The sequence below is a fragment of the Pseudophryne corroboree genome, chromosome 12, assembly GCF_028390025.1.
Source record: "Pseudophryne corroboree isolate aPseCor3 chromosome 12, aPseCor3.hap2, whole genome shotgun sequence".
Lineage (NCBI taxonomy): Eukaryota > Metazoa > Chordata > Amphibia > Anura > Myobatrachidae > Pseudophryne > Pseudophryne corroboree.
The window spans coordinates 177226938-177254398 of record NC_086455.1 but is presented as its reverse complement, the minus strand read 5'-3'; the positions used below and the strand labels follow the sequence as shown (position 1 = coordinate 177254398).

The window sequence follows — 27461 nt, the reverse complement described above, 5'->3', positions numbered from 1 at the left end:
ACAGTCTGGTTCCAGCCAGTATCCACAGCAGCCGTTTTATCTTCAGCAACCCAGCTTTTCCTGGAACACCAGCTGGCACAATCCTGGGTTATCTCCATTGCTACAGTCGGGCCTGGTAAGGACTTTCCATCTAGAAGATTATAAGAACTATCTCACACTACCAGTGCCCTGTGGCTCCTGCCATCCTGTAGTACCCAGGAACTGTATTTATTCTTTGCTGACTTTTACGTTTTCTTTTACTGCTGCTGTGTTGCGGAGTTGTCATAATAAACATCATTGACTTTTATCCAAGTTGTCGTGGTCACGCCTTCGGGCAGTTATTATTCATGTTACTTACATGTCCAGGGGTCTGATACAACCTCCCAGGTTCCGGTACATCTCAGCCCCTACAACTGAGGCTGCCTCCCGTCAGCTCAGGCCCTCAGTTGTGACAGCTGCAAAAGCGATCGCACCCTTGCACAGCAAATATACACTCCCCTGTGGGCGGCGACTATGCGTTCGCACGGCTGCAAAAAGTAGCTAGCGAGCCATCAACTCGGTATGACCCCCATTGTCAGAGACCTTATGAAGAACCATTGGTGTTCTATATCACAATGATAGCAATATAAACTGGCCTACGTCTGGGGTTCCACTACAGAACTACTAATTGACCAGGTATGAGTACCTTGGAAAATTATCCCACTCTTTGTTCTCCAGAGGACTAGGTAACATAGTATGGAACCAAATGAGTCATTTAGAAGTCATTTATATAAAGAGATTAATATATGAAGGAGCGGAGGAGTAGCTACAAAGAGATTCAAATGGCATAAGACCATGACTAAAGTGTGGTAAATGGTCTTATCAAAAAATGTTGTAAAAAAGTCTAAAGATCTTGTGATGAAATAGAACTTATTTTGGAGTTTCTGCAAAGAGTTTGTATTCTTTCCTAGACCACCAACTAACCAATCAACTAACTAAGGTGACACCAAATCGTGTCCAGATTCTGTGGCTGAAGTCCTGGTGGAAAATCACCATTATAAATAAGAGGGGTGAGGTGAAAAAAAAAGATGAGATGTATTTTCCAGAGCATAAATTGTCCCGACAATACAGGGGGCCGAATCGTAGGATGCAAAGCCCTAAAGACCATGGAATGCAAAGTTCCATTAAATAAAATTCACTATACTCTTATCTGGCTTTCTGATGGATGAATTAATTCATTAGATTTGCAGAAAGTGACAAATGATGTTACAATGTATTCTAGCTAGAAGATCCTTGGGGTGTAGTAATGTGTGTGCCATATCAAATAGTGTCTTATTGTCCATGTTCACAATTTAAAATATTATATTTGTGAGGGCAATGACTATACCTTGATGTAAGATGTCTTCAGCGATACCCCAGATCATGTAATTATTCCAACATCCACAAATGTCTAGACTTCCATGTTCTTTCAGTTTACTGGACTGGAGAAAGAGCCATCCCTGCATGCTGAAGAGTAGGTTATTGCTGTTCTCTTCAACACCTTGCATGTATCTGGTGAAGGTTGGGCCAAAGAGAGAATTGTGACTTCATATTATTCTGAATCCTCCGTTCAATATCTTGGAGATCATGTATAGTTGATGAAGAATTTACCCGATGCAAGAAGTTACCAAGTATGCTACATATAATGTAGTGACTGGATGTGGGGTGATGGAAAATTCATCATTATTATGCTGTTTATCTTCTAACTATACTACATATAGTGGCTGGATGTTAGATGATGGTAGAGAAACAGTTTAATGATGATGATGATGATTAATAAGTATACTACATATAGGGCCTAATTCAGAGGTGATAATTCAGAGGTGATCACTTCAACGGCAACGATTGCACTCTGAATCTCTTTGTGGAGTGCACCCGCGCTGCGAAAGCATCTCACTGGTGCAATCGCCTCTGCCTGATTGATAGGCAGTGGTGGTAGCGGGGTGGGAGGGGGCGTGCCAATGGCAATAGAATGCTGCTGGGGGAGGCGCGGTCCGGACAATGCAGGCGTGTCTGGACCGTTGCTAGGGTGGGCCGTGGCAGCTGCGTGACATCACACACAGCCGCTGCGATCCAAAATATGGTGGGTAGCCCCCTGCCAGCACAGCTAGGCTGCCCAGGCAAGGAGCAACTCAGCAGGTGCAAGAGCATCGCTGCTGTGTGATGCTTTTGCACCTGTCCGGAGGGCAGGGCCTGACATGCGGAGCGGACTAGCCCTGTGCTGGGCGTCCCCCCCACATGTCAGAGAAACTGATCGTAGATGTGATCATTTTAGCACATCTACGATCAGATCTGAATCACCCCCATAGTGGCTGCATGTGAGGTGATAGAAGAGGAACAGTATAATGATGATGATGATGATTAATTTACCAAGTATACTACATATAGTGGCTGGATGTGAGGTGATAGAAGAGGGACAGTATAATGATGATGATGATGATGATTAATTTACCAAGTATACCACCTATAGTGGCTGCATGTGAGGTGATAGAAGAGGGACAGTATGATGATGATGATGATGATTAATTTACCAAGTATACTACCTGTAGTGGCTGCATGTGAGGTGATAGAAGAGGGACAGTATGATGATGATGATGATTAATTTACCAAGTATACCACCTATAGTTGCTGGATGTGGGGTGATCAAACAACAGAATGATGATGGTGGATGTTCTGGTAGCAGAACTTGAGGAACAGAGGGTGGGGTGTCCTCATGTGTAGGATTATTGGGAACGGGAAGGATGTGCAGCGGGCTCTCATTCACTCTTCTTGTAGCTTTTTCATGCTTTAAAGATTGATATTTCTAATATGATAATGATAAACCATGGTCACCTTTCATCTATTTGAAAAGGATTGAGCTGTCTGTTGTCTTGCTCCCTCTGAATAATAAGTTGGGAGGAAGGCATATTTAGAACCCTTGCAGATATTCCAATGGACATTTGGGTAATATAGCTGATATTAAGGAGGGTAGAAAAATCAATGAGAAGCATTGTATACAGGTGGAAGAATTTCTCAATCCTGCAGCAGACAGAATAATTCTCAGGTTAGAAACTGTAGAACAGGCATTTCCAACCTTGGTGTTCAATGCACCCTAACAGTGATATCCAGGCTTCAGCACAGATGGTTAAAGCAGAATATCTGAGGTACCAATTAAGTCTCCTGTGCTCAAGCCTAAATATCTTGGACTCCTTGGGGATTTGTGATATCTCTGAACGCACAGTTGTTTTTTCCTTTGCTTTAACAAGATTTATTTTTTACATTTTTAAAGAGGGAGGAGGGCTTCCGTCTTCATGAGAAGCTGAACCACCAGTCATGAACATAGACCAAGGCCTTAGCTTTTCCTTGCCACTTCATATCGTGAATGGCATATTGTCAATTTTATGCTTCTTATCAGATTATTTATTTATTTTTTGGTTATTGGATTTTACATGCCCTCCATGACATTGGGCTTCGGCCTTAGCAGACGACGTTGATGGAATTGAATCGTCAATGTCATGACTGGTGGCAGCAGCAGCTTCAGCACTAGTACTAAGAACTGGAAGTGGTTCCCGATCTTTCACTATTTCACTATTTTTTCGTCCAAATTTTTGTTCTTCATTTCATAGGACAGCACCCCTTTATTATTACAGCACATAGAATAGTTCCCCTTTATTTTCACAGCACCCCTGAATTTTTGCAGCATACAAGACAGGGCCAGTGTACATTCATTTTCACAGCACCCCTGTATTTTTACAGCATACTGGACAGTGCCAGCATCCCTTTATATTCATAGCACCCCTTTATTTTTGCAGCATACAAGACAGGGCCAGCACCCCTTTATATTCACATCACCCTTGTCTTTTTATAGCATACAGGACAGCGCCGGTGCACTTTTATTTTAACAACAGCACCCCTGAATTTTACAGCATACAAGACAGGGTCAGCACCCCTGTATTTTCACACCATACAGGAAGACAGTGCCCCTGTACAGCACAGCAGCCAGGACAGCAACACCCATGTACAGCTGCAACACCCCTAACAGCACAGTGACAGGATTGCACCCCTAGAGAGCGCACGCTGACCCCATCCAACGCCACCACCCACAGAGAGAAACAGAGGTCCAAGTCCCTCACTCTCCAAGTCCGGAATGAAAATGGCGGCGACGCACGGCTCCTTACATGGAATCCAAAACCCGCTAGAATCCGACAGCGGGATGATGACATTTTGCCTCATCCTGGGATCCGAGTCTGTCGGGAAGTCCCGAGCCGGATTCGATTCCCAGCTCGGATCGCGAAGTTCGGGGGGGGTCGGTTCTCTGAGAACCGAACCCGCTCATCTCTAATATTAATACACTAAAGACTGTAAAAAGAAGGGCAACTAAAATGGTGCATGGCTGACATCACACAACTTACCCAGAAAGACTAAAAGATATCAATATGTACAGTGTGGGACAGAGAAGGGAAAGGGGGGGACATGAGAGAGACTGTCACATATATCAGGGATATCACCACGGTACAGGGGGAGACATTCCTCACAGGGAGAGAAGTAATAGGACACGAGGACATGATAGAGACTGTCACATATATCAGGGGTATCACCACGGTACAGGGGGAGACATTCCTCACAGGGAGAGAAGTAATAGGACACGAGGACATGATAGAGACTGTCACATATATCAGGGGTATCACCACGGTACAGGAGGAGACATTTCTCACAGGGAGAGAAGTATTAGACCACGAGGACATGAGAGAGACTGTCACATATATCAGGGGTATCACCACGGTACAGGGGGAGACATTCCTCACAGGGAGAGAAGTATTAGGACATGAGGACATGAGAGAGACTGTCACATATATCAGGGGTATCACCACGGTACAGGGAGAGACATTCCTCACAGGGAGAGAAGTATTAGGACACGAGGACATGAGAGAGACTGTCACATATATCAGGGGTATCACCACGGTATGGGGGGAGACAGTGGGGACATTCCTCACAGGGAGAGAAGTATTAGGACACGAGGACATGAGAGAGACTGTCACATATATCAGGGGTATCACCACGGTACAGGGAGAGACATTCCTCACAGGGAGAGAAGTATTAGGACACGAGGACATGAGAGAGACTCTCACATATATCACGGGTATCACCACGTGAAAGGGATTTTAACCCTTTTGTGTGTGCCCCCTCGATGTAATCATCTCTTTGGTACCAGTGAGAGCAGCTCTTAACCCCATGCAGACAACACACAGTTGAGGGTTAAGAATCACTCTACTTTATTATAAGGTTAACAAAGGTTTATAAAGACAACGTACATGGGTGTAACTGACATGTGTTACACTCTTATTGGCTCGTTAGTAGTTACTAGGCAGAATACAGAAATAGTGCATCAGGTGGATTTCCATATATGGGTTTTCTGCAAGGTCTCAAACCTCTGGGAAAGTTGGTAACAGAAGTAGAAATAGAGATAACAGGTTTGGTCTGGAATGTAACTCTCCCTGAAAAGGAGACACAGACAAGCCTTGTATTGTATGAACAGATAAGGGTACCCTGTACAGAGTGGTACGTATCTTTTCAAACACATAACAGTTCATATAGCATATTTAACCCTTCAATCCCCTCTTAGAATCATATATTTATATAACATGATTCTTTTCATGGAGCTTTTTATTTCTATATTCAGTTAGGTATTGCTTATAGGCTGCAGGGGAGTTAGGAGGGATTGTAAGGACGGCTTCATACATAAGCGAGTTTTCAATACCTTTTGTGGCGAGTTTTCATGTTTGTCTTTACTTGAGAGAGCCTCCTTGGGCTGGTATCCATAACTATGACCAGAATTCCATCCCACTGATCCCTAATACGCACATTTATTTCCCCAATATTTACTAGTAACACAAATATAAGCTTCATTGGGGGTATTACGTGTTCCATACTGGTCACATCCCCATTCATAATGTTTTCTGAGGCATGGGCCAAAATTGCAAAAGTCTATTTTATAAGTAGCAACCTCAGTGTTGGAGGAGTTGTACCAGAATGTGTAAATGCCAGAGTTTTGTGTAATGTCTACTTCAGCTGTAGCTTGGCAAGTGAGGACCATTAGGATTGTCAACATAGTCCCCTGGCCATAGGTAGGCATCTTGTTCTTTTTCTGCATCGTCTGCTTCTCCATGTTGGAGGTCAGGGCTGTCTGCCCCGGTTAGTACCTCGCTGGAATCTCCTCGACTTGCTTCGCGGTTTGGGCTGGGTATCTTCTTTACTCGGGATGCGTGTATCCACGTGGGCCCGTCTTCAGTAAGGACAGCCGTCCTGGTCACTGCCACGACTTCCGTCTCTGGACCATAGGTGAAATCTCCTGGACCTTTATTCCTCGGGAGCACTTTTACAACGACTTTGTCTCCGACTTGAAAGGGTGTGTTGGTTCCTGTGGGTTAGAAGGATTTTTACAAACAACCTTGTGTTCAATTTCATCTAGTTTCGTTATAAGGGACCTAACATATTCTTCCTTTATAAGTTCTAAATCACCTTCCTGTACTATTAATGGTTTCTTAGCCCAAGGTGTGGGAAAGGCCTACCCATAAGTATTTCAAAGGGTGAATAACCTAGGGTCTTTTGTGGGGTCATTCTGATTTCTGCTAAGATAATGGGAAGGACCTGTTTCCATTTGTGGAAGGTACCTCCTGTGGCCTTCCTAAGTTTGTCCTACCCCATGGTAGTGAGCAATGAACAAAGGGGCACTTGTTTGGGGTATACAAGGTTTCCCCTCTTTGCAGATTAATCCTGATTTGGGATTTTTCTGCAATACAGGATATACCCAATCATCCAAATCCTTGTTGGAGGTTGTGGCCTGTAGTTCCGTGATAAGATATTGATCATTAATGGCAGGGGGGGTCATGACAGTCATATGGGACTGGGCAATGGGTTGTAGAGCTGCTTCTTTGGCAGTTCTGTCAGCAAGGGCATTTCCTTCTGATATGTCGTCCTTGCCACCAGTATGGGCCCTACAGTGCAAAATTGCAATGTCAGAGGGCAGTGTGATGGCATGGAGGAGGTTTGTGATAAGTTGTGCATGGGAAATGCCTTTTCCATCGGCTCCTACAAAGCCTCTTCTTGCCCAAATAACTTCATGGTCGTGGACAACGCCATGGGCATATTTGGAGTCTGTGTAAATTGTAACGGGTTTGTTTTGGTACATGTGGCAGGCTCTGATAAGGGCTATGAGCTCTGCAGCCTGTGCCGATTGGTAAGGTATGGGCTTTGCTTCAAGAATGTCATTGGGCAGGTGCACAACGGCATAACCTGCTTGGTATGTGGAGTCATTTGGTCTGCTACAGGAGCCATCAACAAAGACATTGTCTGAACCGGGTATTGGCACAAGGGACATGTCTAATCTCGGGGAGGTCTCTGATTCTATTGATGCTGAGCAGTCATGGTCGTCAGGTATGTCATCTTGGGGACCCTTTTGTCCTAGGAGTGCATTAAGAATGGGTGCTGGGCCTGATGACGTGTTTGCATATTTGATGATGAGGGATGGGCTGCTTTGCAATAGGACTTCATACCCACTAAGGCGTTGGGCTGACATATGCTGTGTATGCAAGCCGTTAAGTATTGCTACGACATCATGTATTGTGTGTAGAATTGTTGTGTGACCTAAGGTGAGTGTAGTTGCCATCTCAACCACCATTGCACAAGCTGCCAGTGCTCTGAGGCAGGCAGGCATACCTTGGACCGACACAGGAATGCCACAGGGCGCAGTTTGCCTCCATGTGAGTTAGTACCCCCGCCATGGTTTTACAGTTGTCCCTTGCATATAAATGAAACGGCAGTACAGTTTGGGAGGCTCTGTGCCGGACTTTTTACCAACATACATTTTAGACTTTCATATGCAGTTAACATTTCTTGTGACCATTGAATCTGTTTAGGTTTGTTATTGAGAGTGGCTTGTCTCAAGATATTGTCATAGTAGGAACAATCAGATATCCACTGTCTGCAGTAATTAATCATGCCCAGAAAGGATAGCATTTCCTTCTGAGTAGTTGGGGTGACCAGGCCCAATACAGACTGAATGCGTTGTGGACTGATTTTCCTTTCTCCCTCTGTGAGTACAAAACCCAAATAATCGACATGCTTTTTACACCATTGCATTTTAGTTTTTAGACACCTTGTGTCCACATTCACAGAGCCAGTTTAACAGTTTGACTACAGAGAAGCAGATCATCTGCATACTGTAGCAGGACAGAACCATAGGGGGGGTGCCAGGGAGCCAATATGGCTTGGAGTACAATGCTATACACAACAGGTGAATAAACATACCTGTGGTAATCTGCACCATGTTAACTGCTTGCCCTCAAAAGTAAAAGCAAAAAGTAACTGTGTTTGGGGGTCCACTGGTATGCTGAGAAAATGAATTTTTTAAATCAATCACTGAAAAAAATGCAGCATCTACAGGGATGGCTGAGAGGAGTGAGTTTACATCAGGTACAATTGGTGCAATGGGAACAATTAGCTGATTAATTGCTCTAAGATCTTGCACAAACCTTATAGTCCCATCTACTTTTGCTACAGGGTTAACTGGTGTGCAGTATGGGGATACTACATGTCTAAGAATGCCTTGCTCTAAAAATTGCTGTACCATAGGTCTAAGACCTTCTATTTTTTCTTTTAAACAATGGATATTGTTTCTGGTAAAGGGGTGTACATCAGGTTTCAGTGTGGCCTTGTAGGGGGTACAAGATATTAGGCCAGTGTCATAGGGCCCCTCTGGAACCTATTGTCTTGGGGTGGGCGGAAAGACCTATTTGGCTTTCCCGGGGGGTTCTGGTAGTTATGTGAGGGTATAGTACTGACAGATTTCCTCATTTCAAAACAACCTGCTGCTTCTTTCTCAAATAAATGTTTTTCAAAATCTTTTAAAATTATCAGAGGTCCAACTGGAAACACTCTGTTTTACAGTTAATGACACTGTTGGCAACAAGTTGTTTATAAATGTAGAAATGAGTAAGTTGTCGGTATTAACTAGGGTGAGACCTGCCTCCTCTGACCAACACTTTTAAATCACTTCCAGAATTCAGTCACATTCTCACTAGGTTTCTGTTTGCAAGTTACTGCTGCTGGGAGAAACGAGCAGCACATTCCTTGCAGGTCTCCCCCGGGAGGGGAGGGGAGGGGGGTATTCAGTCTCTTTACTCTGATCTGATCCCATATTACCAATAAGTAACTAACGTGTCTAAACTGAATTAATAACAATCTTTATCATAAAAAAAACATAGATTGTTCCAAACACAGTGTCATATAGTGCGTGTACACTTACCACCCACGCAATATATTTCTAAAAGAATTCACAAATAACAGGGAAGGGGAGCAATAGTCTATGTATGCATTCAGCTGATCTGATCATAAATCATTGGTAACATGTGGGATTACACATTCCCTACACAAACTACCAGAGACAGAACAGAGAAGATAAGGAATAACAGCACAACTTGTGATACCAAATGTACGTACACTTACCACCCGTACAATTAATATCTCTGCAATCGTGGACAATGTTATTTGTTACAAATCAACTTTCAAATGTACTTAAAATCACTGTAAACAACAATGTCCTCTGAGACTCAGCGCCCGTGCACTTACCACCCGTTCACTGAGTGTCCTTAATAGAAAAAATTACAATATGAGTACTTATAAGACAAACATACAAACATTTAGGTGATCAAATCGAGGAGGCGTTGTTATTTGGATTTCTGGTCCATCTATGGTATCCCGGATACCTGTGCCTTTTAAAGATTTCGTGGACCCCTGGTCCTCTTTATTGGTATCCCTGATACCTTTGCCTTTAAAGATTGGTATCCCTGATACCTTTACGTGGCGCCCGGCGCCTTTAAGAAAACAAGTTTCTTTTCTGCCAAGTCCCGGACTTGGATTGTATTTTTGGTCACGTGTTCCCGGAACACGGAATGAGTTCAGATCTAGTAGTAATCGCAATCCCTGAACGGAAAAGACAGACAATAAAATTCTCTATCTTACCGGGCAGGGGACGATCGCCTAGATCCCGGACCTAGCCCCCAGCTGAAAGGGATTTTTACCCTTTTGTGTGCCCCCTCGATGTAATCATCTCTTTGGTACCAGTGAGAGCAGCTCTTAACCCCATGCAGACAACACACAGTTGAGGGTTAAGAATCACTCTACTTTATTATAAGGTTAACAAAGGTTTATAAAGACAACGTACATGGGTGTAACTGACATGTGTTACACTCTTATTGGCTCGTTAGTAGTTACTAGGCAGAATACAGAAATAGTGCATCAGGTGGATTTCCATATATGGGTTTTCTGCAAGGTCTCAAACCTCTGGGAAAGTTGGTAACAGAAGTAGAAATAGAGATAACAGGTTTGGTCTGGAATGTAACTCTCCCTGAAAAGGAGACACAGACAAGCCTTGTATTGTATGAACAGATAAGGGTACCCTGTACAGAGTGGTACGTATCTTTTCAAACACATAACAGTTCATATAGCATATTTAACCCTTCACCACGGTACAGGGAGAGACATTCCTCACAGGGAGAGAAGTATTAGGACACGAGGACATGATAGAGACTGTCACATATATCAGGGGTATCACCACGGTACAGGAGGAGACATTCCTCACAGGGAGAGAAGTAATAGGACACGAGGACATGATAGAGACTGTCACATATATCAGGGGTATCACCACGGCACAGGGGGAGACATTCCTCTCCGGGAGAGAAGTAATAGGACACGAGGACATGATAGAGACTGTCACATATATCAGGGGTATCACCACGGTACAGGAGGAGACATTCCTCACAGGGAGAGAAGTATTAGACCACGAGGACATGAGAGAGACTGTCACATATATCAGGGGTATCACCACTGTACAGGGGGAGACATTCCTCACAGGGAGAGAAGTAATAGGACACGAGGACATGAGACTGTCACATATATCAGGGGTATCACCACGGTACAGGGGGGAGACATTCCTCACAGGTAGAGAAGTATTAGAACACGAGGACATGAGAGAGAGTGTCACATATATCAGGGGTATCACCACTATACAGGGGGAGACATTCCTCACAGGGAGAGAAGTAATAGGACACGAGGACATGAGAGAGACTGTCACATATATCAGGGGTATCACCACGGTACAGGGGGTGACATTCCTCACAGGGAGAGAAGTATTAGACCACGAGGACATGATAGAGACTGTCACATATATCAGGGGTATCACCACGGTACAGGAGGAGACATTCCTCACAGGGAGAGAAGTAATAGGACACGAGGACATGAGAGAGACTGTCACATATATCAGGGGTATCACCACGGTACAGGGGGTGACATTCCTCACAGGGAGAGAAGTATTAGACCACGAGGACATGATAGAGACTGTCGCATATATCAGGGGTATCACCACGGTACAGGGGGAGACATTCCTCACAGGGAGAGAAGTAATAGGACACGAGGACATGAGAGAGACTGTCACATATATCAGGGGTATCACCACGGTACAGGAGGAGACATTCCTCACAGGGAGAGAAGTAATAGACCAAGAAGACATGATAGAGACTGTCACATATATCAGGGGTATCACCACGGTACATGGTGAGACATTCCTCACAGGGAGAGAAGTAATAGGACACGAGGACATGAGAGAGACTGTCACATATATCAGGGGTATCACCACGGTACAGGAGGAGACATTCCTCACAGGGAGAGAAGTATTAGACCACGAGGACATGAGAGAGACTGTCACATATATCAGGGGTATCACCACGGTACAGGAGGGAGACATTCCTCACAGGGAGAGAAGTATTAGGACACGAGGACATGAGAGAGACTGTCACATATATCAGGGGTATCACCACGGTACCGGAGGGGGACATTCCTCACAGGGAGAGAAGTATTAGACCACGAGGACATGAGAGAGACTGTCACATATATCAGGGGTATCACCACGGTACAGGAGGGAGACATTCCTCACAGGGAGAGAAGTATTAGGACACGAGTACATGAGAGAGGCTGTCACATATATCAGGGGTATCACCACGGAACAGGAGGGAGAAATTCCTCACAGGGAGAGAAGTATTAGGACACGAGGACATGAGAGAGACTGTCACATATATCAGGGGTATCACCACGATACAGGGGGAGACATTCCTCACAGGGAGAGAAGTAATAGGACAGGAGGACATGAGAGAGACTGTCACACATATCAGGGGTATCACCATGGTACAGGGGGAGACATTCCTCACAGGGAGAGAAGTATTAGAACACGAGGACATGTGAGAGACTGTCACATATATCAGGGGTATCACCATGGTACAGGAGGAGACATTCCTCACAGGGAGAGAAGTATTAGACAAGGAGGACATGAGAGAGACTGTCACATATATCAGGGGTGTCACCACGGTACATGAGGAGACATTCATCACAGGGAGAGAAGTATTAGAACACGAGGACATGAGAGAGACTGTCACATATATCAGGGGTAACACCATGGTACAGGAGGAGACATTCCTCACAGGGAGAGAAGTATTAGACCACGAGGACATGAGAGAGACTGTCACATATATCAGGGGTATCACCACGGTACAGGGGGAGACATTCCTCACAGGGAGAGAAGTAATAGGACACGAGGACATGAGAGAGACTGTCACATATATCAGGCGTATCACCACGGTACAGGAGGAGACATTCCTCACAGGGAGAGAAGTATTAGACCACGAGGACATGAGAGAGACTGTCACATATATCAGGGGTATCACCACGGTACAGGAGGGAGACATTCAGGGAGAGAAGTATTAGAACACGAGGACATGAGAGAGACGGTCACATATATCAGGGGTATTACCATGGTACAGGGGGAGACATTCATCACAGGGAGAGAAGTATTAGAACACGAGGACATGAGAGAGACTGTCACATATATCAGGGGTATCACCATGGTACAGGGAGAGACATTCCTCACAGGGAGAGAAGTAATAGGACACGAGGACATGATAGAGACTGTCACATATATCAGGGGTATCACCACGGTACAGGGGGGGAGACATTCCTCACAGGGAGAGAAGTAATAGGACACGAGGATATGATAGAGACTGTCACATATATCAGGGGTATCACCACGGTACAGGAGGAGACATTCCTCACAGGGAGAGAAGTATTAGGACACGAGGACATGAGAGAGAGACTGTCACATATATCAGGGGTATCACCACGGTACAGGGAGAGACATTCCTCAGAGGGAGAGAAGTAATAGGACACGAGGACATGATAGAGACTGTCACATATATCAGGGGTATCACCACGGTACAGGGGGGGAGACATTCCTCACAGGGAGAGAAGTAATAGGACACGAGGATATGATAGAGACTGTCACATATATCAGGGGTATCACCACGGTACAGGAGGAGACATTCCTCACAGGGAGAGAAGTATTAGGACACGAGGACATGAGAGAGACTGTCACATATATCAGGGGTATCACCACGGTACAGGGGGGAGACATTCCTCACAGGGAGAGAAGTATTACACCACAAGGACATGAGAGAGACTGTCACATATATCAGGGGTATCACCACGGTACAGGAGGAGACATACCTCACAGGGAGAGAAGTATTAGACCACGAGGACATGAGAGAGACTGTCACATATATCAGGGGTATCACCACGGTACAGGAGGAGACATTCCTCACAGGGAGAGAAGTATTAGACCACAAGGACATGAGAGAGACTCTCACATATATCAGGGGTATCACCACGGTACAGGAGGAGACATTCCTCACAGGGAGAGAAGTATTAGACCACGAGGACATGATAGAGACTGTCACATATATCAGGGGTATCACCACGGTACAGGAGGAGACATTCCTCACAGGGAGAGAAGTAATAGGACACGAGGACATGATAGAGTCTGTCACATATATCAGGGGTATCACCACGGCACAGGGGGAGACATTCCTCTCCGGGAGAGAAGTAATAGGACACGAGGACATGATAGAGACTGTCACATATATCAGGGGTATCACCACGGTACAGGAGGAGACATTCCTCACAGGGAGAGAAGTATTAGACCACGAGGACATGAGAGAGACTGTCACATATATCAGGGGTATCACCACTGTACAGGGGGAGACATTCCTCACAGGGAGAGAAGTAATAGGACACGAGGACATGAGACTGTCACATATATCAGGGGTATCACCACGGTACAGGGGGGAGACATTCCTCACAGGTAGAGAAGTATTAGAACACGAGGACATGAGAGAGAGTGTCACATATATCAGGGGTATCACCACTATACAGGGGGAGACATTCCTCACAGGGAGAGAAGTAATAGGACACGAGGACATGAGAGAGACTGTCACATATATCAGGGGTATCACCACGGTACAGGGGGTGACATTCCTCACAGGGAGAGAAGTATTAGACCACGAGGACATGATAGAGACTGTCACATATATCAGGGGTATCACCACGGTACAGGAGGAGACATTCCTCACAGGGAGAGAAGTAATAGGACACGAGGACATGAGAGAGACTGTCACATATATCAGGGGTATCACCACGGTACAGGGGGTGACATTCCTCACAGGGAGAGAAGTATTAGACCACGAGGACATGATAGAGACTGTCGCATATATCAGGGGTATCACCACGGTACAGGGGGAGACATTCCTCACAGGGAGAGAAGTAATAGGACACGAGGACATGAGAGAGACTGTCACATATATCAGGGGTATCACCACGGTACAGGAGGAGACATTCCTCACAGGGAGAGAAGTAATAGGACATGATAGAGACTGTCACATATATCAGGGGTATCACCACGGTACAGGGAGGAGACATTCCTCACAGGGAGAGAAGTAATAGGACACGAGGACATGAGAGAGACTGTCACATATATCAGGGGTATCACCACGGTACAGGAGGAGACATTCCTCACAGGGAGAGAAGTCTTAGGACACGAGGACATGACAGAGACTGTCACATATATCAGGGGTATCACAACGGTACAGGGGGAGACATTCCTCACAGGGAGAGAAGTAATAGGACATGAGGACATGATAGAGACTGTCACATATATCAGGGGTATCACAACGGTACAGGGGGAGACATTCCTCACAGGGAGAGAAGTAATAGGACACGAGGACATGAGAGAGACTGTCACATATATCAGGGGTATCACCACTGTACAGGGGGAGACATTCCTCACAGGGAGAGAAGTAATAGGACACGAGGACATGAGAGAGACTGTCACATATATCAGGGGTATCACCACGGTACAGGAGGAGACATTCCTCACAGGGAGAGAAGTAATAGGACATGATAGAGACTGTCACATATATCAGGGGTATCACCACGGTACAGGGAGGAGACATTCCTCACAGGGAGAGAAGTAATAGGACACGAGGACATGAGAGAGACTGTCACATATATCAGGGGTATCACCACGGTACAGGAGGAGACATTCCTCACAGGGAGAGAAGTCTTAGGACACGAGGACATGACAGAGACTGTCACATATATCAGGGGTATCACAACGGTACAGGGGGAGACATTCCTCACAGGGAGAGAAGTAATAGGACATGAGGACATGATAGAGACTGTCACATATATCAGGGGTATCACAACGGTACAGGGGGAGACATTCCTCACAGGGAGAGAAGTAATAGGACACGAGGACATGAGAGAGACTGTCACATATATCAGGGGTATCACCACTGTACAGGGGGAGACATTCCTCACAGGGAGAGAAGTAATAGGACACGAGGACATGAGAGAGACTGTCACATATATCAGGGGTATCACCACGGTACAGGAGGAGACATTCCTCACAGGGAGAGAAGTAATAGGACATGATAGAGACTGTCACATATATCAGGGGTATCACCACGGTACAGGGAGGAGACATTCCTCACAGGGAGAGAAGTAATAGGACACGAGGACATGAGAGAGACTGTCACATATATCAGGGGTATCACCACGGTACAGGAGGAGACATTCCTCACAGGGAGAGAAGTAATAGGACACGAGGACATGATAGAGACTGTCACATATATCAGGGGTATCACCACGGTACAGGAGGAGACATTCCTCACAGGGAGAGAAGTAATAGACCACGAGGACATGATAGAGACTGTCACATATATCAGGGGTATCACCACGGTACAGGGGGAGACATTCCTCACAGGGAGAGAAGTATTAGACCACGAGGACATGATAGAGACTGTCACATATATCAGGGGGTATCACCATGGTACAGGAGGAGACATTCCTCACAGGGAGAGAAGTATTAGACCACGAGGACATGATAGAGACTGTCACATATATCAGGGGTATCACCACGGTACAGGGGGGAGCCATTCCTCACAGGGAGAGAAGTAATAGGACACGAGGACATGATAGAGACTGTCACATATATCAGGGGTATCACCACTGTACAGGGGGAGACATTCCTCACAGGGAGAGAAGTAATAGGACACGAGGACATGAGAGAGACTGTCACATATATCAGGGGTATCACCACGGTACAGGGGGTGACATTCCTCACAGGGAGAGAAGTATTAGACCACGAGGACATGATAGAGACTGTCGCATATATCAGGGGTATCACCACGATACAGGGGGAGACATTCCTCACAGGGAGAGAAGTAATAGGACACGAGGACATGAGAGAGACTGTCACATATATCAGGGGTATCACCACGGTACAGGAGGAGACATTCCTCACAGGGAGAGAAGTAATAGGACATGATAGAGACTGTCACATATATCAGGGGTATCACCACTGTACAGGGGGAGACATTCCTCACAGGGAGAGAAGTAATAGGACACGAGGACATGAGAGAGACTGTCACATATATCAGGGGTATCACCACGGTACAGGAGGAGACATTCCTCACAGGGAGAGAAGTAATAGGACATGATAGAGACTGTCACATATATCAGGGGTATCACCACGGTACAGGGAGGAGACATTCCTCACAGGGAGAGAAGTAATAGGACACGAGGACATGACAGAGACTGTCACATATATCAGGGGTATCACAACGGTACAGGGGGAGACATTCCTCACAGGGAGAGAAGTAATAGGACATGAGGACATGATAGAGACTGTCACATATATCAGGGGTATCACCACGGTACAGGGGGAGACATTCCTCACAGGGAGAGAAGTAATAGGACACGAGGACATGAGAGAGACTGTCACATATATCAGGGGTATCACCACGGTACAGGAGGAGACATTCCTCACAGGGAGAGAAGTATTAGACCACGAGGACATGAGAGAGACTGTCACATATATCAGGGGTATCACCACGGTACAGGAGGAGACATTCCTCACAGGGAGAGAAGTAATAGGACACGAGGACATGATAGAGACTGTCACATATATCAGGGGTATCACCATGGTACAGGAGGAGACATTCCTCACAGGGAGAGAAGTATTAGACCACGAGGACATGATAGAGACTGTCACATATATCAGGGGTATCACCACGGTACAGGGGGAGACATTCCTCACAGGGAGAGAAGTATTAGACCACGAGGACATGATAGAGACTGTCACATATATCAGGGGTATCACCATGGTACAGGAGGAGACATTCCTCACAGGGAGAGAAGTATTAGACCACGAGGACATGATAGAGACTGTCACATATATCAGGGGTATCACCACGGTACAGGGGGGAGCCATTCCTCACAGGGAGAGAAGTAATAGGACACGAGGACATGATAGAGACTGTCACATATATCAGGGGTATCACCACTGTACAGGGGGAGACATTCCTCACAGGGAGAGAAGTAATAGGACACGAGGACATGATAGAGACTGTCACATATATCAGGGGTATCACCACGGTACAGGGGGAGACATTCCTCACAGGGAGAGAAGTAATAGGACACGAGGACATGAGAGAGACTGTCACATATATCAGGGGTATCACCACGGTACAGGGGGAGACATTCCTCACAGGGAGAGAAGTAATAGGACACGAGGACATGAGAGAGACTGTCACATATATCAGGGGTATCACCACGGTACAGGAGGAGACATTCCTCACAGGGAGAGAAGTAATAGGACACGAGGACATGAGAGAGACTATCACATATATCAGGGGTATCACCACGGTACAGGGGGGAGACATTCCTCACAGGGAGAGAAGTATTAGAACACGAGGACATGAGAGAGACTGTCACATATATCAGGGGTATCACCACTATACAGGGGGAGACATTCCTCACAGGGAGAGAAGTAATAGGACACGAGGACATGAGAGAGACTGTCACATATATCAGGGGTATCACCACGGTACAGGGGGTGACATTCCTCACAGGGAGAGAAGTATTAGACCACGAGGACATGAGAGAGACTGTCGCATATATCAGGGGTATCGCCACGATACAGGGGGAGACATTCCTCACAGGGAGAGAAGTAATAGGACACGAGGACATGAGAGAGACTGTCACATATATCAGGGGTATCACCACGGTACAGGAGGAGACATTCCTCACAGGGAGAGAAGTAATAGGACATGATAGAGACTGTCACATATATCGGGGGTATCACCCACGGTACAGGGAGGCGACATTCCTCACAGGGAGAGAAGTAATAGGACACGAGGACATGAGAGAGACTGTCACATATATCAGGGGTATCACCACGGTACAGGAGGAGACATTCCTCACAGGGAGAGAAGTATTAGGACACGAGGACATGACAGAGACTGTCACATATATCAGGGGTATCACCACGGTACAGGGGGAGACATTCCTCACAGGGAGAGAAGTAATAGGACATAAGGACATGATAGAGACTGTCACATATATCAGGGGTATCACCACGGTACAGGGAGAGACATTCCTCACAGGGAGAGAAGTAATAGGACACGAGGACATGATAGAGACTGTCACATATATCAGGGGTATCACCACGGTACAGGAGGATACATTCCTCACAGGGAGAGAAGTAATAGGACACGAGGACATGATAGAGACTGTCACATATATCAGGGGTGTCACCACGGTACAGGAGGAGACATTCCTCACAGGGAGAGAAGTATTAGGACACGAGGACATGATAGAGACTGTCACATATATCAGGGGTATCACCACGGTACAGGGAGAGACATTCCTCACAGGGAGAGAAGTAATAGGACACGAGGACATGATAGAGACTGTCACATATATCAGGGGTATCACCACGGTACAGGGGGAGACATTCCTCACAGGGAGAGAAGTAATAGGACACGAGGACATGATAGAGACTGTCACATATATCAGGGGTATCACCACGGTACAGGAGGAGACATTCCTCACAGGGAGAGAAGTAATAGGACACGAGGACATGATAGAGACTGTCACATATATCAGGGGTGTCACCACGGTACAGGGGGGAGACATTCCTCACAGGGAGAGAAGTAATAGGACACGAGGACATGATAGAGACTGTCACATATATCAGGGGTATCACCATGGTACAGGAGGAGACATTCCTCACAGGGAGAGAAGTATTAGACCACGAGGACATGAGAGAGACTGTCAAATATATCAGGGGTATCACCACGGTACAGGGGGAGACGTTCCTCACAGGGAGAGAAGTATTAGACCATGAGGACATGCACTTAGACTGGAGGGGGGAGGTTCAGGGGGAATATGAGGAAACATTACCTCACAGAAAGAGTAGTGGACAAGTGGAACAGCCTCCCATCAGAGGTGGTAGAGGGTAAGACAGTAGAGCAATGTAAACATGCATGGGATAGACATAAGGATATCCTTACAAAGAAATATGGATCAAATAAGGTTTAAGGTAAAAATATGGTAAAATATAGGGCAGACTAGATGGGCCAAGTGGTTCTTATCTGCCGTCAAAAGTGAAAATTTTATATCACACACACTTCTATGGGGTGCCAGCGGCTGTGACTAAGCATGGCATAGCGCATTACTTGCGTATAGCTGTACTGCTGTTAAATGCTACTATACGCAGAAACAAAGTATGAGGACAAATTGTATTTCATATTTCCCATTTTCTCAATCATCATCTTCATTCTTCACCTCTTTTTCTTCTTTTTCATTTTCTTCCTCCCTTGGGAACTTTCCAGGCAGAGATTTTGGTAGTGTATTACGCTGGCCAATCAGTGGAAGGGATTATCATCAAAGTAATGAGCGTGTCATATCAGTGTAACACACCCGGGTAAATGAATTCCTGACTCTAAATGGCCATTGAAATCGCTGCCACTATTTGCTGGTAAGAAGTTATTTAGAGCTTTTGCTGCATATTGTCCTTTCCCTGGGGCACTTGTCTCTTTTGTGGTTATTTAGCAGAGGGATAAGAAGATTGTTATGGATTATATAATGCTTGTGGCACATCTCCAGATAAGAGTATGGAATAGACGAGCATCAGACTGTGCAGCATATCTGGAGGATGGGAGTTGTGAGAGACACATTTATATAACGCATCAATAAAAGCCAATTCTTTCCAGTCAGACATTAAGTTCAGGGGTGGCCTTGCTGGGCTGATATCATTGTGTCTGCAGTGTATGTACTATCGCAGGTTGTGGTTTTGTGTTATTATTTGTCTTCTGCACATGCAACACTAGAAATGTGTCAGCTAGCATAAAGGATATAAACCGATGCTTCATCTTCATCTTCATCACACATAATGTGCTGGCTCTCGCTTAGGATCATCTATGAACATTACAGGGGAGTGGGATTTGGCTTTGCAGGCTTATCAGTTTGGATTGCTGAGGATCACAGATAGCTGCAAATGTCTTCTTTTAGCAGCTTGCAAGACCAGAAGGAAGAATTGCACAAGCGCCTGTCGTTCACCACCCACAAACTGGAGATGATGGAAAGCGAGTTTGACAACACCAGGCAGTACCTGGAAACGGAGCTGAGGCGAGCTCAGGAGGAGCTGGAGAAAGTGACGGAGAAGCTGAGGCGGTTAGTGTATTATCTCATCACAATGTCCTTTACATTTATGTATTCCCTGGGGAATGTTAATGGCACCTCCACTGTACAGCAATTAGCTGACGCTGCATAGGTCGCTGATGGTATAATTACATAACCGTCACTACAGATCTTGCTTGAAGGCGTCGGCCCACACCCATTGTTACTGTCATTTGAAAACTCAGTATGTGGTGTATAGGGGTTTAGGGCAGGATGTACTAAAGGGAAAATGTTTTTGGGGGTTTTATCGCATTTTCATACGTGCAATCCCCCGGCTGAAAATATATGGGAAAGCGGCATCATTAGTGGTGCCGCTTTCATACAGGGACGTGCTTTCAACCTATGAAAGCACGTCCCTGTCAGTGAGGCCACAGTGATTGGCCAGCGGATCCAGTGACTGGATCCGCGGTCAATCACTGTGTGGGCGACGCTGGCGGAGGAGGTGCGGGCGGCTGGATGCGGCGGTGGTGCGGGCGGCGGGATGCGGCGGTGGTGCGGGCGGCGGTGGAGCGGGCGGCGGGTTGCGGCGGCGGTGCGGGCGGCGGAGGTTTACCTTTAGCCTGCAGAGTTTGGCAGCGGAGCGGTACCAGTTTCAAAAATGGCGCCTCAACGTCATTTTTGAAATTCAAGATGGCCGCCGCGAGCCAATCACGGCTCGCCGCGTCATCACCCCGCCCCCTCCGGCTGACTTATATAAGTCAGCGCGAGGCAGAGGAGCGTCAGTCCGACGGCGGAGGAGGAGCTGTGAAGAGCTCCTGAAGAAAGAAGACGCCGGACGTCCTGGATGGGCGGCGGCTATGCAAAAGAGCTTAGCAGCCGCCACCCACCAGGTGAAGACGCTGGAAGCCCTGGGGAGGTGGCGCCCCCCCCAGGTGAAGACGCAGGAAGCCCTGGGAAGGCGGCGGCCACGCAAAAGGGCTTAAAGGCCGCCACCCCCAGGTGAAGATCCAGTTTAATAAAACTTATTTTTAAGACCGTGTGGTGTTTTATTTTAATATTTTCTTTACAGGTGGACTACAGGTGCCAGCGGGCCCTTTATGTCCGGGCATGCTGGCACTTGTGGTTCTCCAAGTGCCAGCATGCTGGGGCTGGCTTGCTGGGACCTGTAGGCCACCTGTAAAGAACAATATTAACACGCAATGAACCCCGCACCCACCGCCACCAGAGGTGCGGGGCATAGCACTGGGCTATCAGCCCAGTGCTGGTTATTGCTCGGGAGGGGGGACCCCATTTTTATTTTTTGGTGTTCCCACTTTCCGAGGAATTCCAACCCTGGGCTGACTGGCTGGGGGGATGATTAATGTTATGGCAGGGGGACCCCACACTGAGTGTCTCCCCTGCTATGGCATTACTCCCCCTGGCTGGTTCTGCCTAGTGCTGGTTTTATTGATGTATCGGGGGACCACACTTTTTTTTTTTTTCTCGGGGGGGGGGGGGATTGTTAGCTGCCAGTGCCTCCCCAACCTGTGACCTCACCGCACGTCACTGCCCGGAAGGTAGTCTCCTCCTCCCCCTAGCAATGCAGCCGGAGGTCCTTCTGGCTGCAGGGGGGAGGAGGAGGCGCCGGGGGCAGCCTGTTGCTGCTTTCCAGCCTGGGGGGAGTGTGGAGAGCCCAGGGATGTGAAAGAGAACCCCGCAGACCACCGCACAGGTATCGCGGGGGGCCTCCGTCACCGAATTGCGATGTTAATCACATATGTTAGTACATATGCGATTAACATCGATGTGAGGGGCGGCGATGTATACTAATACATCCCGCTCTTAGAATGAAATACCTACAATCAAAATCCCAATGGTCAAAATATCGACATTTAAAATACCAACAAGTTCAAAATACTGACATTTAAAATGTCGACAGGTCAAAAAGTCGATACAGGTTTATTTTTTGTTGTGTATGTCGACATATGTTGACATGGACAACGTATAAGTGTATCGCTTTCCTTGACATGGCTCTCTGCGCTCAGCACACTATTATATTCCCGTCCAGGTCCACTGGGATGGTACAAGTCAGTTTCCATGAAAAAATCATGAAAATCTCATGTCGACTTTTTGACCTGTCGACATTTTGAATGTCAGTATTTTGACCGATGCTCAATGGTTCTCGGTATTTTGATCGTCGGTATTTTGATTGTAGGTAAATTGACCTCATCCCAGTGTATAAATATGCACAGGAAAATAGGATTTTGGTACTTACCAGATAAATCCTTTTCTTTGAACCCACAGGGGGCACTGGAGAACTCTTGGATATGGACGGTGCATTAGAAGGGATAGGCACACATAAATATTTAAATTAGTAACCCTCCTCCTCCTCCATACTCCCAAGATGCCTCGGTGTTTTTTTGCTGAGCCAAACAGGAGCGAGAGAGGATGAACAATGGAGAATTACATATTAGGGTTAGGGTTAATACAGTAATAGACAGTAATACAGTGAAACAAAACTCCTCATGACTCAAAACATAACTGAAGTGTTGTATAAAACCGAGTGCACCACACCCTGGTACAACTAAGTTCTGTTAACGTTTGTGCTTCACTGAAAAACCTACTAACACCCCTGCCCCTCCAGTGGCCGTGTGTTGTAGTACTGACACCCAATTCCTGCCGGAAGAAGCAGGAAGTCATTATAAATTGGCGTTCACACCATGTGCTTTTTTTTTATATAAACCCAGATATAATAAATGCATATATGCTCATAGGCTTAATAGCCTGTGTTTTACTATGCCAACATCTAAAACATATGTAAACACAGAAAACACACTGTCCCTTGCTGCCTCCCCCTATACCTGAGGGAACTCGGTGGACTGGGGCCGCCATTATATCTCCCCCACCGCTTATTGTTACACAGTTTAGTGAGCCGCGATGCTTCCCTGCCAAGCACAGGAAGCCCCGGCTAGCTGTGAGAGCTGGGGAGAAGAATCACTGGCAGCAGCGTGAACTGACCATCGACTTACCTACTACAGCAGCGGGGATCTGGAGCTGTGACAGGGTGCAGGGCAGTGTTACAACAGAAAATACAACTGTATCCTCCAACACATGGCGCGTCGGCAGCATAAGGTGACCGACCGCTACAAGCTGCCCATAGTAAAAAAATAGCCACATACAGTGGCGGAAACATGAGCTGACCGCCTGCTCCTTACCGTCTGCCGGGGTCTGGAGGCTCTGACAGGGCTTCTCAATAAGCACCGACCTGCTCCTGCAGTCATGGCTGAAATCAGCTAACGCTGATTAATGTCTATGGCGGTGCCTCTCATGTAAGCACCAACAAGGCTTTACTGCATTTAATAGCACACACTGTCCCGGTCCCACACTTCTCAGTAAGCTGGCAAAGGCTGTGCTTTGAAATTTTTTTAAAAAAGTTGTACAGTCTGGAGCTGAGTCCAGAACGTTCCTTCCCTGGTAGGCACAAAAAAACACTGAGGCATTTTGGGAGTATGGAGGGGGAGGAGGGATACTAATTTAAATATTTAAATGTGCCTATCCCTGCTTACGCCTCGACGATATCCCAAGAGTACTCCAGTGACCCCTAGTGGATGAAAAAGAAACTTGAGCATATTAAAACTCTTTGCAAATACAGGTTATAATAATAATAATAATTTTATTTATATAGCGCTCTTTCTCCAACAGGACTCAAGGCGCTTTACAGACCTCAAAAACAATGCACATGATACAGAGGATTTGAGTGATACAACAATAGTAAGCCACACAGACATAAAAGAAAACCTTAAGCCCACAGAAAGCATAATGCAGGATTGGTGTAGGCATTTTGGGTAATAACTTCCAAGGGTTGTGTATTCCACCCTCACAAGGTACCAGGTGCGGCAGCCATCTTGGGCGCTCAGCGTAGGATTACCCAGGGTGGAATAGTCCACCCCTAGAAGAGATGACACAAAATGGGGGTGATTTCAGAGTCCTACAGTTCAGAGTAGGGTTCCATCAAAACCATCAGGCCTATGTATTTTTCATCCCATCCACAAGTGTACCATATGGGGCAGCCATGTTGGGTGCACTTTGAAGGTTACACTGTGGGAGGTGAGCCATACAAGGGCCAAGTTCATATATGGGAAAACTGATGCTTATGTAGTAGTATGATGTACCCTGCATGTAGGGCACTATGGAAAGGTGGCAATCAGTGGCGGTACACATTACAGGAAAACACACGGTGGGGCGAAGTAACATTGGGATAACATTATTTAGGTAAGATCATAGTACGGGTGGGTAGGAGAATGTGGGGGGCATACTCAGAAGCAATGGGGATGTCCCTGCTGAGCCTGGTCCTGGTGCTGTGCCCCCACAGTTCCCTGTTCATCTTGATGGTTAGGCCCAGGGGCAGACTTGAAGTTCTCAGCCAGAGAGGTGGTGAGCCTGGTCCTGGTGTTCTCATGTTAGAGGTGAGGAGAGACCACAATAAGTTCCAGAGTTTTTAGGTTGTAATGCAGTCTTTCTGTTATTTTGTTTGTTTGCCTTCTGTTTTCCTTTGGTGTAACACAGGTATAACACTGCTATTGATTTTAGCTGCCACTTGATAACTAGCCACTTCATACACTAGCCACTGCAGCGTCCTAATAGGCCAGGCGTCCTATGCTATACTATAGTTTATATTTTATGCAATTTGTACAATGGGATCCAGTGACAATTTTAAACATACAGTGATTGGCAGATAGCTTTCTATATGTTTGTAACATAAAACAGTTGCTCTTTGCAACATTCATGAGAAGAGACTCACCTCTGCCCTCTCCCTGACACTCCCTGTATCCCCAGCTCACAGCTGCCTCACCTCTGCTCTCTCCCTGACACTCCCTGTATCCCCAGCTCACAGCTGCCTCACCTCTGCTCTCTCCCTGACACTCCCTGTATCCCCAGCTCACAGCTGCCTCACCTCTGCCCTCTCCCTGACACTCCCTGTATTCCCAGCTCACAGCTGCCTCACCTCTGCTCTCTCCCTGACACTCCCTGTATCCCCAGCTCACAGCTGCCTCACCTCTGCTCTCCCTGACACTCCCTGTATCCCCAGCTCACAGCTGCCTCACCTCTGCCCTCTCCCTGACACTCCCTGTATTCCCAGCTCACAGCTGCCTCACCTCTGCCCTCTCCCTGACACTCCCTGTATCCCCAGCTCTCAGCTACCTCACCTCTGCTCTCTCCCTGACAGTCCCTGTATCCCCAGCTCACAGCTGCCTCACCTCTGCTCTCTCCCTGACACTCTCTGTATCCCCAGCTCACAGCTGCCTCACCTCTGCCCTCTCCCTGACACTCCCTGTATCCCCAGCTCACAGCTTCATCACCTCTGCCCTCTCCCTGACACTCCCTGTATCCCCAGCTCACAGCTTCATCACCTCTGCCCTCTCCCTGACTCTCCCTGTATTCCCAGCTCACAGCTTCATCACCTCTGCCCTCTCCCTGACACTCCCTGTATCCCCAGCTCACAGCTGCCTCACCTCTGCCCTCTCCCTGACACTCCCTGTATCCCCAGCTCACAGCTTCATCACCTCTGCTCTCTCCCTGACACACACTGTATTCCCAGCTCACAGCTGCCTCCAGAGCCGGCCCTAACCAATATGATGCCCTAGGCAAGATTTTGGCTGGTGCCCCCTAGCACAACCACTGGTTCCGCCTCTGAACTTGCACCTCTTTCCCAGCACCATCACCCCTCACCCATAGCAGTCCTTATTTTGGTGTTTGTAACCCCTATATTTTAAATAGGAACAGTTCGCACATTTGGCGCACAGCCCAAAAAGGGGTGTGTTTTTGCTGGCAAGGGGCATGGCCACACAATAGTAACCTCAATTCCAATTACGCCACACAGTACTGCAACTTTATTCACATTTGATCATGCGATAGTGTCCATAATTCATATTACATCCCACAGTAGTATTACTTTACCTTATACATGTTACTCCTCACAGTAGAGCCCCTTATTCACATTACATCACACTGAATTGCTCCTTATTCACATTAAACCAGACCCTATTGCTCTTTATTTACATTAGACGACACAGTAGTGCCCTTTCTATACGCAACGCCACATAGTAGAGCACCTTATACACATAATGGCACACATTAGTAATGCATTTATACACATAATTCCACACAGTAATGCCCCTTACACATAATAGACATATTTTTAATGTCCTTATAAACATAATGCGCCTTACACATTATGACCACCTTTATTAATGCCTTTTTACACATAATGTCCCTTACACATATGCCGCATATTATTAATGCCCTTATACACATAATGACACACATAGTGACCCCTACACATTTGCTGCACATTATTAGTGCCCCTATACACATAATGACACACATACAGTACTACCCTGTTACACATATGCCGCACATTATTAATGCCCTTATACACATAATGACACACATAGTGACCCCTACACATTTGCTGCACATTATTAGTGCCCCTATACACATAATGACACACATACAGTAGTACCGTTACACATATGCTGCACATTATTAATGCCCTTATACACATAATGACACACATAGTGCCCCTTACACATATGTTGCACATT

General features: G+C 46.5%; 1 protein-coding gene across 5 annotated transcripts in view; it reads left to right on the top strand.

The window, feature by feature from the left end:
- Positions 1-27461, top strand: part of BEGAIN (brain enriched guanylate kinase associated) — a 256003-nt gene that overhangs the window by 72836 nt on the left and 155706 nt on the right. For 3 of the 5 annotated variants that reach the window (XM_063948638.1, XM_063948639.1, XM_063948636.1), the window contains one exon: positions 20770-20931. In XM_063948638.1, the coding sequence (XP_063804708.1) occupies positions 20770-20931 (162 nt within the window). Of the gene's footprint in view, positions 1-20090; positions 20237-20769; positions 20932-27461 lie in introns of all 5 variants that reach the window. The other 2 variants (XM_063948640.1, XM_063948637.1) reach the window with 2 other exon arrangements.